The sequence below is a fragment of the Hypanus sabinus genome, chromosome 4, assembly GCF_030144855.1.
Source record: "Hypanus sabinus isolate sHypSab1 chromosome 4, sHypSab1.hap1, whole genome shotgun sequence".
NCBI lineage: Eukaryota > Metazoa > Chordata > Chondrichthyes > Myliobatiformes > Dasyatidae > Hypanus > Hypanus sabinus.
Window position 1 is genome coordinate 63,399,353 of NC_082709.1, and position 15,173 is coordinate 63,414,525.

The following is a 15,173-nucleotide window of genomic DNA, read 5'->3' on the forward strand; positions in this document are numbered from 1 at the left end:
AGTCCTGCTGTTGGGGTACCCCCTGCCGCCTTCTTTGAGCCAGGGTAAATCCTTTAAATTTTCACCGAAGTTGGAATCCACAGTTCAATTTTTCAATTCTTAGTAGTTAGCTACCTTGGTGTTTATGATTTAAAGGCTGTTCTTAGGCAGTGAACGGAATCCGTTTTTACAGATATCCATAAGAGAGAAAAGTCACAGCTATCAGTCTATGATAATCATACCTCCACACTATCACTGTGAATGGCATCAAAAGCACAAAACTGATAAAGATCAATGACTAAAAGTGAAGAGGGAGGAAACTAGTGCTGCCATTCCTAGGAACAAACATATGTACATACTTTGAATTTTTGAATTTAATAATAATGTGTCGGTGTCCATAAGTTAGACATATATAACTTGATGTGATCAGTGGATGGTCCTATTGCTGAAAAATCTGAAGACTGCTGGACTAACTCCTGCTAATGTCCCAGTGCTGCTTTGTCAGAGACAGAGTACTTGGAATAAGTTGTTAAGTCCTGTGGGTAGATTGAAAAATCCCAAGGCATTAGTTCAAAGATTTTTAAAAGAGTTCACCCTGATATTAACTCTGATCTTTTTGATGTTGTGTAGGATTTTACATTGTACCTGCAGGCATTTCCATTTTGTTATCATTTATGATTCCAAGAATGGAAAGTCATCTACTATAAATGCTAATTTTAATTTTCCCTGTCTCTGCAGATCCTGCATGATCTATTGTGTATTTGCAACATTTTCACTTTTTATCCAAAACTTCTGTTTTTTTTAATAGGGTGTCAGAGACCAGTGGGTTTGACCTATGGGATTGCCAAGGTGTGTACCTACAGTGGGTGGTACTATTGCCAAGCTTGTCACGTGGATGATCTGTTTCTGATCCCTGCTCGACTGGTTCACAACTGGGACACCACAAAACACAAGGTGTGTTTACTCCCTTACAACCTCTTGCAAAGTTCAGAGACAACTGTAGCACAACTTCTACCACCTTGTATTCTAGTCCTTTTATTATAAAGGTCAGTACAACATTAATAAATGTTCATTTTTTGTGAGCCTTTTCATGAGATCTTAATGACTTGTACAAACAATTCCACCCCATATTTCCAAATGTCTTTGCTTAAGTCCCTTTGAAACTCATTATTTATGACTTTTCACCATTTGGAAGTAGTTTACTTTTTTTGCTGAAAGTGGATGATCTCAAACTTTGAAGTTCAAGTGTAATTATCATTCAACCATACATGAACTTAGCCAAATGAAACAGCATTCCTCCAGGGCCAAGGTGCAAAACATATTACCATCAGCATACCACTTCACATCACACAATAGTGCATATGGTTACAATTTCAGAAAGCATGCAGTCACAAAGAAATTAATAATAATGTAGCCCAAGTCCCTGATTGGCATTACTGTAGATTGTTAGTATGTTGTCCTGGTCTAGCTTGTTTTTCCACTGAGAAAACACTGGAGGGCAGCACTGAACGAACAGAGGCGGCCTTGCGAGAACCAAGGCAACACAGCTCCCCCACCACTGGTTCACCGTCAGTGAACCGGATGGACTTGCAGAATTCTATGTTACTAATATCCTGATGGAGAATCTCACCTGGTCCCTCAACACCAGCTCCATAGCAAAGAAAGCCCATCAGCATCTCTGCTTTTCACGAAGGCTGAGGAAAGTCCACCTCCCACCCCACATCCTCATCACATTCTACAGGGGTTGTATTGAGAGTGTCCTGAGCAACTGCATCACTGCCTGGTTCAGAAATTGTACCATCTCAGATCGCAAGACCCTGCAGCGAATAGTGAGGTCAGCTGAGAAGATCATCGGGGTCTCTCTTCCCGCCATCACGGACATTTACACTACACGCTGCATCCGCAAAGGAAATAGCATTATGAAGGACCCCATGCACCCGTCATACAATCTCTTCTCCCTCCTGCTGTCTGGGAAAAGGCTCCGAAGCATTCGGGCTCTCACGACCAGACTATGTAACAGTTTCTTCCCCCAAGCTATCAGACTCCTCAATATCCGAAGCCTTGCCCTACTGTCTTGTTTATTATTTATTGTAATGCTGGTACTGTTTTTGTGCACTTTATGCAGTCCAGTGTAGGTCTGTAGTCTAGTATAGCTTTCTCTGTGTTTTTTTTATTACGTAGTTCAGTCTAGTTTTTGTACTGTGTTATGTAAACCATGGTCCTGAAAAACGTCTCATTTTTACTATGCACTGTACCAGCAGTTATGGTCGAAATTACAATAAAAGTTGACTTGACTTGACTTGACAATAGGGTTTTGCGATCACATTAAAAACCTCCAAGACAATCACCACACACCACCTCGCCACATCAGTATGCAACAAGCCCAGGCGACAACACGACAATGGAATACAATAAATCCAGCTCCATCACTATCAGGCAACCAACTGATGGGATAATCCTGTTGCTCTTGATGTTCTTAGTATCCAGCAATGACTTGCAGTCATAAAGAAGATGTACAGGATCAACAAATACAGCTTTGATTGGACCCAGAATGAAATCCATCTGCCACCGTTTTAACCACTCAACTATATAATTATTTTCAGGCTTGCATCAATACTGCTTTTACTGCTGCCTGACTGAAAGTTATTGGCAGACCTGTGGCTTCCTGCATTGTCTATTATTCAAGTTATTTAGTGGTGTGATTAGTTGGGGGTGATGTGCAATATGGGCCAGGTGGTGTAATTCTGCTCCTATGACTGAAAGTCTTGTATTCAGGCAAAAGAAAATTGAGAAAAGCATCTGTGCGATAACATAGCATCATTTGACACCAGCACTCACAGAGATCAGATCTCTTGTAGGTAGGTGAGTTAGGATAATGTATTGCATTCATTGTGAAGCAACTGTAAGGGAATTGAATTTCTGTGGATGCTTTAATGAGGCCAATAAAAGCCATTTATAGTGGTTGCTGTTGCAGATGGAATTTTTCTTGGCCTTGGTACGTGATGGAGATCATTTTCATTGTGACCTTAAATGGATGGAATCCACACTCTTGATTGTCAGTCACTGGGAGGAGGTGGCTTTGAAGAACCCAGCAATGACTTTCCCTGTGGTAGATAGCAGTAGGTCTCATAGTTGGAAGTCTTCTTTCTTGAAGGTGGTCACAATTAGCACCTCTGAGATAGCCAGGTAAACTTCTTCCCAGATATGGATGTTGAGACTTTGAAATTGTCATTCCACATCGCAAGTTTTAAGATTGAGGATACTGTCTGCTCCTGTAATTATATTTTCAGTTGGTTTATTATCTGTTTGACCTTCAAGTGCGATGGCAAGGCTGGCCAAAAGATGCAAAAAAATGTGCTGGTAAATACAGTTGAAACTTTATGATGTTGTAAGATCACATTTTGTTGATGAGAGTACCTGTCTATTAATAACTTTTGGGTTCCAGTGAATAATGCACAAAAATTAAGATTTTTTTTTCCTTAGAATATAGAAGATTTAAGTGATTTTATTGAAATTTTAAGACATTATGTTAGATTAAGGCTTGCTCTTGGGTTTTATATGAGTGCACCCCCTGTTCCCCCCCCCACTCCAAATTTTGTGCATAGATTTTGAGAGTGGGCCTTCAGCTTATAACCTCCTGTCTCATGGGCAAGAGAGGACTGAAATTCCAATGATTATTAGATGTCCCATTTGGACCTTAGATGTCTTGTCATCAATGTAAATCTTGGTTTGTTTCAAAGACACAGCTGGAAGTGGTATAGTGGATGTAGTTCTGGGAAATCCTGACATGACATCCTCCCTTTAGCTACTCCACCCCAATATCACTCAAAACATCCATTTTCCTAGCAGTCTTTCCACTCCAATTAGGAAACAAACAGACTCATACCACAATGGATAATGCTTGACTGCCTTTCAGTCAGTCATTCCTTGGATGTGGAGGCCAAGTCATTAGGTATATTTAAAGAAAAGGTTGATGGGTTCTTCATTAATAAGAACATCAAAGGTTACGGAGAGAAGGCAGGAGAGTGGGGCTGAAAGGGATAATAAATCAGCCATGATGGAATGGCAGAGCAAACCTGGTGAGTCGCATGGCTGAATTCTGCTCCTTTGCCTTATGGACTTCCTTCACATCTGATATTTTTGAAATTAAAATCTAATTGCTCAAAGGATGTTTAGAAAATGAGAATTATTTTAATGCATGCAACTTTTTGAACAGATAAAACTTCATAAACCTGAAGACTCCTACTCCATAGAGGATCACTGTTCTTGCATTGCGTGGTACTGACTTCAGGGCCAAATTCTTCAAGATGCCTCTGATTGCTTTTTAAGGAATGGAGCCTTGGGCTGGAGTGCATTTCTATGTATATGCAGTCCCCAAGTCCCCAGGTTATTTAAGGATTCAGTTCCTGAAAACTGTCTGTAAGCCGATTTTGCTACAAGTCAGAAACATCTATTTTCTATAGTAACCGATATCATTTTGCTCAGCGAACACTTGCTATAATTCTTTCATCTCATTAAATAATTGCCCTAACATTTCTCATAATTGAACTGGTAGTATATATACTATATCCAGCTATTAGTAGATACCACAAAATAGTTTGTAATTATTGTTAATATATTGAAAAATGTTCTAAAATTGTTTGAGAAAATATCCATAAGTTGTATTTCTGTAAGTGATAAACACAGGAGATTTTGCAGATTCTAGAAATCTTGAGCAATGTACATAAAATGCTGGAGAAATTCAGTCTTCCAATATTTGTGTGTGTGTGTGTGTGTGTGTGTGTGTGTGTGTGTGTGTGTGTGTTTCTGTAAGTCAGGTCATTTGTAACCCAGGGAGTCCCTATATTCTGATCTGTGTTTGACAGGTGTGACAATAATGTGATCTAATTTAACACGGAGCATCAATGAAACCACATTGCTTGAATAATGGTCTAAATATGACCTGAGTGCCTGATTGTAGTGGCTGGCTGCAATAGCACTTGAGCAGGTTGGGGTGTGTAAATGTCAGAGGAGAATGAAATGGGATGCTGATGGAAACTTGTACGTTCTTCACTGGTATTCCATTAGTGCTTACAATTATATTGGATACTACTGCCTATAAATTTGTGTCACGTTCTCTATATTCCAACAGTAGCTATGCATTCAAAGTTGTAATTTAAATAATGAAGTCTATCCAAATTCTTTCATTTATTTCTTCCTTGATTTCCTCTGTTAATCAAGCTTTTACTAGTTGACACCTCTCTTGTCAATTTTCTTTTTCCTCACTTTTGCCAGCTCTCTCCCCTACTTATTTTAGCTAAGGTAAGTGGGCGTAGGTGCAGGGATCTGTTAAACAATGCCATGACTCCTCGCAGTGAGGAACCCAGTTCTCCTCCCCAACAGCATTGCAATACCAGACCTTGGAGACAGAAATGGGCCTCAGTGCTTGTCTTGTGTTGGATAATAATTGCCCATCAAGTGCAGAAAAGGAGAGGTTAGCGAGGTGAGGGCACAGCTAAAAGGTGTTCGAGTGTGGGAAGAGAAATGGCAAGCATTAGGAAATGAAACTCAGTGATCAGAGGCATAATGTCGAATGAGCACTCCATGCTGGAATGGAAGAACAAATGAACTAGAAATCAACCATGGTCAGAGAGTTAGAGTAGTGACACTACAATGCACTATGGCAAAGAGCCGAGTTGGGCCAGGCTCAGCAGACATTCTGTAGGACTCCATGGCATGGAAAGATGCTGGTTTGACAGATGAAGTCCTTTGTTCTAGAGCAGAGCTGCAGAGTACCCACAGTTTCTGGTCTGCCCCAATGCAGTCATCACTGATGGGAGAGGTTCCTTTAAAAGGCATTATATTCTATTGTTATCAACTCCCTCTAGTGGGCAGATGACAATGCCAAATAAAATTGCATCACGTGCTGAAAACTGGAAAATTGTGCGTCCCACCTCTACTAAATGTTTGTATATCCTGGTGCTGTTGTGATGGAGCTGGCAGAGAATAACCACAGGATGTTCTTGGATCTCCCTCTACAGAGGATGCACTTGACAGGGATGAGCATAAGTCAATGCAGACTCGAGGCTGAAGGGCCTATTTCCATGCTGTTTAATTCAATGACTATGATTGAGGCCAATAAAGGTTCAGCGGATTGATTTGTGGCTTATGCAGACTAGAGATGTATGCTGTACTTTCAAGAAGAATTTCATTGCAACATAGTTATGATGGGGCTTCATAAGGTGGATAAGGGAAGATAAACTGGATTTAAAGAACCAGGAGTAATTGTGTCAGCATAAAAAGAAGTTGGTTGTTTCGGGTTGAGGTGAGAAAGCCTTTCTTTACCCGAGGACAATGGAGGGAGGAATACCCTGGTAATCTGCCATTTGATTTTGGGGAAACCACAATTGTTAGGCAGCTGGCTCACTTGGTTCTGATACCCCATACCCTTTAAACTGCTAGAGGCTCTGTTTCCCACACTCCTTTTAAATCACCAGTACCCCTTTCCCCACATTTCCTTTAAACCTACCTGATTCACTGGACAATTTATTATACCACTGTGTAATACTTTTCAAAGCATTAAACTAAATGTGTGCTGGGAGTACTAATAACATTGATGTCCAGTACACCAGAAAATCTCCACTAAAGTCCAGAGGATGCTGGAATATTGAAGTAAAAGGACTGAGGAATATGGGATTAGCAGAAGAAAGTGATGTTGGGGGAAAGGATCAACTACCATCTGAATGGCAGAGAAAGTGCAAGTGGTTCAATAGCTTATTGCTGCTTCTATATTTTCAGTCTGCAGTTAAGAATGCTATAATAGCACTTGTAAAGACATATTGGCATAATAAAATGCTAGGACTAGTTTGATAAAAATGTCTTGGAAATCCAGGATCTAATTTTTTTGGCTAAAAGTCTTTTGCACTTCAAATCTATAGGCACCTGAACACAATAACTTGTGACCTGAACAACAAATGGTAAGTGCGAAGTGCACGAGATCCAACAATTAGCTGATAAATATGACCGTTTTTAGAGTTGCCACGACTATATATAGTCTAAACACCCAAGAGTCTTCCCTGATGAGAACCAAGAATAAAGGGGAACATTTTGAGCACCAAAGGACAGCAGCGTCTGGAAGATTGCCTCAACCAAAGGTCCCTCTTTGACGTGTATGGTAGATGATATTCTGCCACACACTACCTGGTTCCAGACCTTCTGCACCCCAGACTGACAAGGCTGAAAAGGCAGTGCAGTATCTGAAAAACAGCAAAGTTTGAGGAGCATGTGGAATCCATGTTCCGTCTCTAAAATTTGGCATGAGTTCTGGCATGATTTTAAGCCTCATATCCCTCATTTTAGTAGAAGAAGAGAGTTTGGTGCAGGTGTTCTGAACTGTGAGCACTTTAAAGAAAAGAGACATTTGATCGCAGGCAAAGGGATAGTCCTGATGAAGGGTCTCAGCCCTGAAATATCAACCATTTACTCTCTTTCATAGATGCTGCCTGGCTTACTGAGTTCTTCTGGCATTTTCTGTATATTGTTTTGATTTCCAGTATCTGCAGAATTTCTCCTGTAAAAGGATATCCCTTGCTGTCTGCCACAGAGAATGTCTTGGCAAAGTCTTTCTCAACCACTTCACAGTGACCAAAGAGCTGCTCATAATGCTGGTTTCATCCTTGTCTAGTACAGAGGACATGATTATTGTTAACGTGACAGCTCCAAGAAAACTTTCAGGGAGTAGCATCAATCACTGTCCACAGCCTCTTTTGAAACTACTGAAACCTTTAATGCTGGGGGAGATCTTGAAGAGTCCTCAACTTTGGATAACCTGAAAAATGTGCTTCTGTTCCACACGTACTAATGAATGACATGATTATTGTAATTCAAAACATCAAATCTATCACACATCCAAACCCAGTATAGAATAGGTTAAACAAGGGTTAAGCAAAGTTATAACATTGCTACAACTCTCCTTCCGGTATTGTGCCACACCTCCAAGATGGTCCTGGAGTGGAAATAATTTACATGAAGATTACGATACCTTTACCTCCACTCTAGACTGATGGTACCCTGCAATATAGGAGGCTCTTAGAGCACAATCCATAAATCCCATTCCCCCACTTCTTTCTATTTCTTATCCATCTTCTTTCTTGGAAACCACCCAACTGCTCCAAATATGGTTTGCCACTTGGAGGCAATTTACTGAGGTCAGTTAACCTGCCAAGGTCATTGTGACTTCAGTCACTGAACAGTATTTTGCAGATAACATGTTTGTACACATCTCCAGACTCTGCACCAAGTGTTTGTTAACTCATTCAGTGAAGCTTTTGAGAGCATTGGACTAGCTAGCACTAAGCATTCCTAAGAAGAAAATCATTCCCTAACCCATCCCTATCAATCAAAACACACCCCTCCTCCCACCCCCAAGGAATAAAAACCCTCCACACTTTGGGAACCACCTCCCACCGAAGATAAAGGTTGATGCTGAAATTCACCACTGTCTCCATTTTGCCAGTACAACCTTTCTTTATTTGAATAAAAGTAGATCAGGAGTTCAAAGCCAGCACCAAGCTCATGGTGGCAATCATCCCTGCCTTCCTGTACGATTAGAAACATCTACAGCAGGAGCCATCACAGTTCAAATTAAATTTATATTATCAAAGTATCTATATGTCACTGTATACTACCCTGAGATCATTTTTTTCTTACAGCCATTCTCAATAGAACAATGAGATACAATAGAATTAATGAAAAGCTATGCACGAAGACTGACAAGCAAATAATGTGCAAAAGAAGACAAACTCTGCAAGTACAGATAATAATAATGATAAATAATACTGAGAACATGACTTGTAGAGACCTTCAAAGTGAGTCCATAGGTTGTATTCAGTGATCAATTTAGTGTTGAGGTGCTTGACTATGTTTGTAAAATTCTCCAAATCAGCTAGTATATTAGTTTTCTATGGCCACATGTACTGAGGTTCAGTGCAAAACTGTTCTGGATGCCATCCATACAGATCATTTCATCACATCAGTACATCAAGGTAGTACAAGGAAAGAACAATAACATAACCCAGAATATAGTATTACAGTTACATAAAAAGTGCATTGCAGACAAAGAATAAGGTGCAAGGCTGTAAAGAGGTAGTTTGTAAGTTCAAGGGTCTGTCATACTGTACAAGAGGTCCATTCAATAGTCTTATAACAGCAGTATAGATGGTATGCTTGAGTCTGGTGGTACATGCTTTCAGACATTTGTATCTTCTGCCCAATGGGAGTTTGGAATGAGGGTCTTTCTTGGCCAGGGTGCCTGCGTGTTTGGTCCAGGACAGGCTATTGGCCATGTTTACTTCTAGCAACTTAAAGCTATCAACCATCTCAACTTCAGCACCATTGATGTGAACAGGAGTGTGCTTCATAACTAACACACCATTAGTCTCTCAAGAAACAGAAGGATATCTTGTGAGAGCAGGAGGAAGTTTATGTGGAACATTAGCGCTGGTTGAGATCAATTAGCTTGAATGGCCTATTTGTGTAAATAAGGAGCATTCAGAGTGCAGTTATCCTTTGTGGGCTGCGCCAATACTGAGGATATTTTGTAGAAAGAATCTTTAGTTAGTAAAAATATTGAGCAGAATTTGTAGGTGGAATGGTGCCGACAAGCATCCATTGATTATGTCAGTTTTCATTCTGGTTTTTTTAGCAATCCTATCGTTGGGTGCTTTGCCGTAAGTCCTGAAGTTTTCTCCCTGTGGGTCTCTACTTCTTTAAACCAAACTTTTAGTCACCTACTTCTGTATCCAGCTTGGACTTGAAGTGTTTGAGGGCACCCAGGAGAAGAATGCCAAGGCAAGTTGTAGACAGTAGTCAAATCAGGAGTCCTTACTGAGTTTTGGCTCACTAATCAGTGACACTAAGACCAATTGCACATTTACCCCTGGAACTACGGGCACTATCTCTGAAAAGGCTGCCTAATCTGATCCCATGCAGTATTGCATCTGATACATTACTGGCCTGTCTGTTCTCTGGAGCATTTTTTCCCTTTTAAATCTGAGGGTTATCTGGAAGTCCCATAAAATTTGTTTTGTAAGTACGTGCATCAACTGAACTTTTCAAGTTTATAACCTCTGGATCTCTTGGCAGTATAATAAAAAATGACTGAATTCAGCACTTTAGTATTGCGAAACTATAAACTGGATTGTAAATTGTAACATTTATTTCATTTGTCAATCTTCCCTTCTTTTGCAACAGTTAGTGAAGTTTTTTTTAAATGCAGAGGGTCATACATCCTGTACAAAATGGAGAGTTAATAATTCTAAGCATCTGAGAGTTGTGGGAAACAAGAGAAATGAATTTTAAAATATGATCTACATGTAACACCTCAGAGCATTCTGAAGTGCTTAACAGCTGAAGTATTTTCTGAAGTATTGTCACTGTTAAGTGAATGAAATGCTGGCTATTCTTTTGCACATAAGGTAATGTTGATAGTAATGATCACATACTTTGCATATTAGTTATTTCACTAGAGATATCACAGAGTCAACTTCTACTCTGCCAGGTTTCACATTGTTCAGATAAATGGTTTATTTCATGTTGAATGAAATAGGTAAGTTCATTGGCAATTGTTCCATGAAATCCTCTACATTCATCAGATTATGCTGAGTCTCATCGTGAAAATAGCAATTCTGGAAGTTCAAAATTCCTTACATATTCAATGGAGAATATCATCTGGGCTTTGTGCTCATACATGAGTGAGTCTTGAACATATGACTTCTGAATCAGAAGGCAGAGTATTACCAGCTCTACTCCACCTTCTAAAATATGTTGGATTTGATCAGAAGATGTTTATAATCTCAAATGTTCAATTTTTAAAAATTCACTCATTAGGTGGGTATTACTTTCATAGCCAGGCTCAGTTGCCCTGCAATAGGTTTGATACCTGAGCTTAAATAGCAGCTTGAGGGAGCAGTTAAAAAGACCATTGGTTGTTAAATTTATTTCACTACTGTAAATTCCTCCTTTTGCAGGTGGCTTGAGGAGAGGGTGAAGGTGAGTGGGGTGCAAGAAGATAAGTAGGATTGTTGGAGATGGTGGACACAGTGGGCTGATGAGCTGGTTTCCATGTTCTGTAGCAATCTGTGATGAGCATGGTGTCTGGGACTGTGCTCATTTTAGACCGTACCATTTAGATTATAAACCTGCAATGCTGTGATTTTAAGTCTCATTATATTTTGTAGCATAATGACCACACTGCTATATCTGGTGCCACTTTCAAATCTCTTGTTTTCTGTAGATTTCAAAGCAAGCAAAAGAGTTCCTGGAGTATATCGCTGAAGAGCCGCTTATTGATATCCAGCAGGATAATCCATGCCTGTATGAACATGTGGATGCTTTGGCAACAGTCCTCCGTTTGCGCCAGCAGCTCAAGTCGCTGAGAGCATACCTGTTCAGCTGCAGAGCTTCTGTGGCAGAAGATTTGCGTCGAAGGTATGTCCTAAGCTGTGGCATGAGACTCCTTTCCGGTCTGAGAGTATTAACACTATATATTCCAAAATTACTGGATTATATTGGTGGACATTCTAGTAGTACTTTAGTAAGTTAGAGGAGAATGAAACATTTTCTTGTGTGTTATCCTGTCTATCTGTGTCTCCAATTTCCCCACAACTCCCCACCTCCCACCACTGATCCTTCCCTTTCTTTACTCTTTGTGTTTTGCTAAGTTTCCTCTAAACTATGTCATCCATATTTCACAATCTAACCAACTCTGAGGTTTCCTCTGTGTTTCTCCTTGAATTTATTAGTGACTGTAGTATATTTATGGTCATGACCACAATTTCCGATTAGTCCAATCAGTAGATTAACCTACTGTAATAAGCCCTTTCATAACCTGATAGAACTCTTATCAGGGTCATCCCACAATTTCCCTTTTTTTCTGTACAGTTTCCTTCAGAAGATCTAACCTCGGTTCCTGTATCATCTTAAACCTCAAAATGTTGTTCTTTATACTGCATGTTTAAAATGGATAACTATTTTTTGAAATATCTGTATCTATACTCACTTTTTATCTAGCCCATTTGGGCATATTTTTCAAGGTACGTGTGCTGTTATTCATGCCGCCTATGCTTGTGTATACTAAAATTTATTGCTCATTATTCATACCAGTTCTGCAAATGGAAGTCCTTCTGCATTTGGTTGCAGTGCTTGTGGTATTAACTATACCATACAGTTGGTTTCATCCATAAATTTTAATATTGTCACCCCAGTTCCAAATTTAAATCCATGCTGGCTAGCAAAAATCCCAGTGAAGAACCAGTTCCTACATTTGGTCAGTCTGAATCACTTGCTTTATCCCAACTCTCTTTTTTTCCTTTTGCAGCCAAGATGCTATCTGTTGAGCTATTTGTTCTCTGTCTCCATATATTCTGAATCTATCAATAAGAAATTCAAACAGATTGTATCTATTGTACTAGTCTTATCAGCATTTTCTGTTACTTGTTTAAAGAATGTAATAAGCTTGATTAAATGTCTTTTTTTTCTGAAATCCATCTTATTATACTGCAACCTACATTGCATCTTCAGATAAGCTTTGTATTATTTGCCTGTTGGCATTCTCATGGTAAGTGATATTTCATTCCCTAAACTTATCTTGACTCTCTTTTTAAAATATTGTGTATTGTACTGCCATTTTTTCTCTATTAAATATCCTCAAATGCAATCTGTCCAATCAGTGAGTTTAGCAAATATTCTTTTTGTTTGACTGATTTTTAAAATTCTTTTCAAGTCACACCCACCATGTTATTTGACCTAGTAAATAAGGCAAGTAATAATCTGTTTCTATTTCCATATCTCCATCTCCTTTCAGATAACATGGCATGCACCATGTATTTCTGATAACTTTCTACTTTAAGTGCTGAACAATTATTTGTTCTCTTTAGGTTCTTTTTTGCATCCATTTTGCTACCAATGTCATTCTTTCCCTGGTACCAGCAGTGAGTCTGCCATTGACCTGTTCCCCAACATTGACAAGTATTATTGGGATTGGCACTAAGGACCATTTATATTTAGCATGTCATATGTCACTTGCTTTTCATTTTGCCCATTTAGATTTCTGAGTAAGATTTAGCGATCCTCTGATCTCAACATAGTGAATTCCATAATAATAGTCATCAACAATGATTGACACCAAGTCAAATGGAATAATTAGAACAAAGATTTAAAAGCTGTAGTGGCTTTGTTCCAAATTTTGTTGATAAAGTTCCTGTGAATCATCTTGGGATGTTTTCCCACAATACTGACAACTTGCACAATAAGGACAAGTTGTAGGAGTCAGAGAGGTGGGTTTTAAGAAGTTCAAATGTGGGGTAGAAAGTAGGTGAAAATTTATGGCTTTGGGAATGACTTCCAAAATGTAGATTCGGGGCAGCTGAAGTTATGGCTGCCATTGGCAGAATGGTAAAAATGGCAAGGATAAGAGGGCACAATTTGAGGCTTGCAGAAATCTGCCAGTTCAAGAGCTAGCACCTGTGTCATTAATGGGGTGGGACACTTCAACAGAAGGATCAGAAGATGAAAATGAAAGCTTTAAATATTGGCATCTAGTGCAGAACATTGTTGGATAATGACCACAGGTGTATTGGATGAACAGGACTTGGTGTGAGTTAAGATACAACTAGCAGAGCCTGGGATGAACTGGTATTTACAGAATGTGGAAGATGGAAAGCATTGGAAATATCACACTACAGCAGCACAGATGAAGGATTTAACAGCTGATGATTAATGACAGGCACTGGCTTCAGTAGACTGAGGTGGCATCCCTTGAGTTTACTGAACCTAGATTATAGAACAGTGCAAATAATTATGACATGATTCAAGCTTGGGTTATTTTGCAAAATAATGATGGATTACTCTATTTCAGAGCTTTAGGCTCAAAATCATGACAGCTTTTAAGTCTAATATCTCACAGAAGGTTACAGGAGTAAGCTGTTTTCTGAAACAAATAATTGACAATGCAACAATTCAAGTGTTTTACAGAGTTGGGCTTAGTTCAAGTTATGTGTGATGGTATTTGGAGTGGGACTCAAACTCATTCCCTTCTAATCTGGATGTTATTCAAATTCAGGTTTATTGTCATTCAACCATACACATGTATACCAACAACATTTCCCCAGACCAAGGTGCACAGTACAGGACATATAACTCACACACAACACCTAAATTCTTATTACCACAAACAAATTAACAAATCAGAAGGTACATATACAATACAAGTTAAAAAGTAAACAGTATAACACTACTAGCGCATCATATGTGCTAAGACCTGGGTAGTGCAGGGAGTTCAGCGGTCTTACGGCCTGAGGGAAGAAACCGTTTCCCATCCTAACAGTTCTTGTCCTGATGCTACAGAACCTCCTGCCTGATGGTAGGGAGTCAAAAAGATTGTTGGACAGATGGGAAGCATCACTGACAATTCTAAGGACCCTACGAACGCAGCGCTCTTGATGAATATTTCTAATAGCTGGAAGAGAGACCCAGATGATCCTCTCAGCAGTCCTCGCAACTCTTTGTAGGGACATACGGTCAGATGCCTTGCAATTCCTGTACCAGACAGTGATGTAATTATTTAGGACACTCTCAATGGTGCTGCTGTAAAAATTGGTGAAAATGTTTAGGGCAGTGGGGAGGAGTCGAGTCTCACTGTCTCCAGTCTCCTCAGGAATTGGAAACACTGTTGTGTTTTTTTTGACCAAAGAGGTGGTGTTGAGGAGCCAGGTAAGATCATCCATTATGTGCACTCCCAGAAACTTGGTGTTCCTAACTCTCTCCTCGGAAGAGTCATGTATGTGCAGAGAGGAGTGGTCAGTCCACAATCATCTCTTTGGTCTTCTTCATGTTAAGACTCAAGTTGTGCTCACTTCATTCTTCCAGCCACTCTATCTGTCTGTTGTCTCATTGCTGTTGGTGATGAGGCCAACCACTATGTGTCATCAGTGAACTTAATGATTCGGTTAGGTATCTAGCACATTTTTGCTTTCACAAGCAATACAGTGGCAGAGCCGGCAGAGCCACTGCCCCAGCAGCCCTTTCTCAATCCTGACTTTTGTTGCTTTCTGTGTGGAGTTCAGATATTCTCACTGTAACAGCAATCAACCTGCTGAACAAAATTAAGTGAGTAAAGCAGCAACTGTGGGAGGAGAGGAATTGTCTCCATCAGTCCT

General features: G+C 39.7%; 1 protein-coding gene across 24 annotated transcripts in view; it reads left to right on the forward strand.

Moving 5' to 3' along the window:
- Positions 1–15,173, forward strand: part of plekhm3 (pleckstrin homology domain containing, family M, member 3) — a 127,199-nt gene that overhangs the window by 57,964 nt on the left and 54,062 nt on the right. For all 24 annotated transcript variants that reach the window (XR_009511669.1, XR_009511668.1, XR_009511670.1 and 21 more), the window contains 2 exons: positions 788–933; positions 11,252–11,445. Coding sequence is in view for 21 of the 24 variants with exons in the window: in XM_059967307.1 (XP_059823290.1) it covers positions 788–933; positions 11,252–11,445 (340 nt within the window). In the remaining 3 variants the exon portion in view is untranslated. The remainder of the gene's footprint in view (positions 1–787; positions 934–11,251; positions 11,446–15,173) is intronic.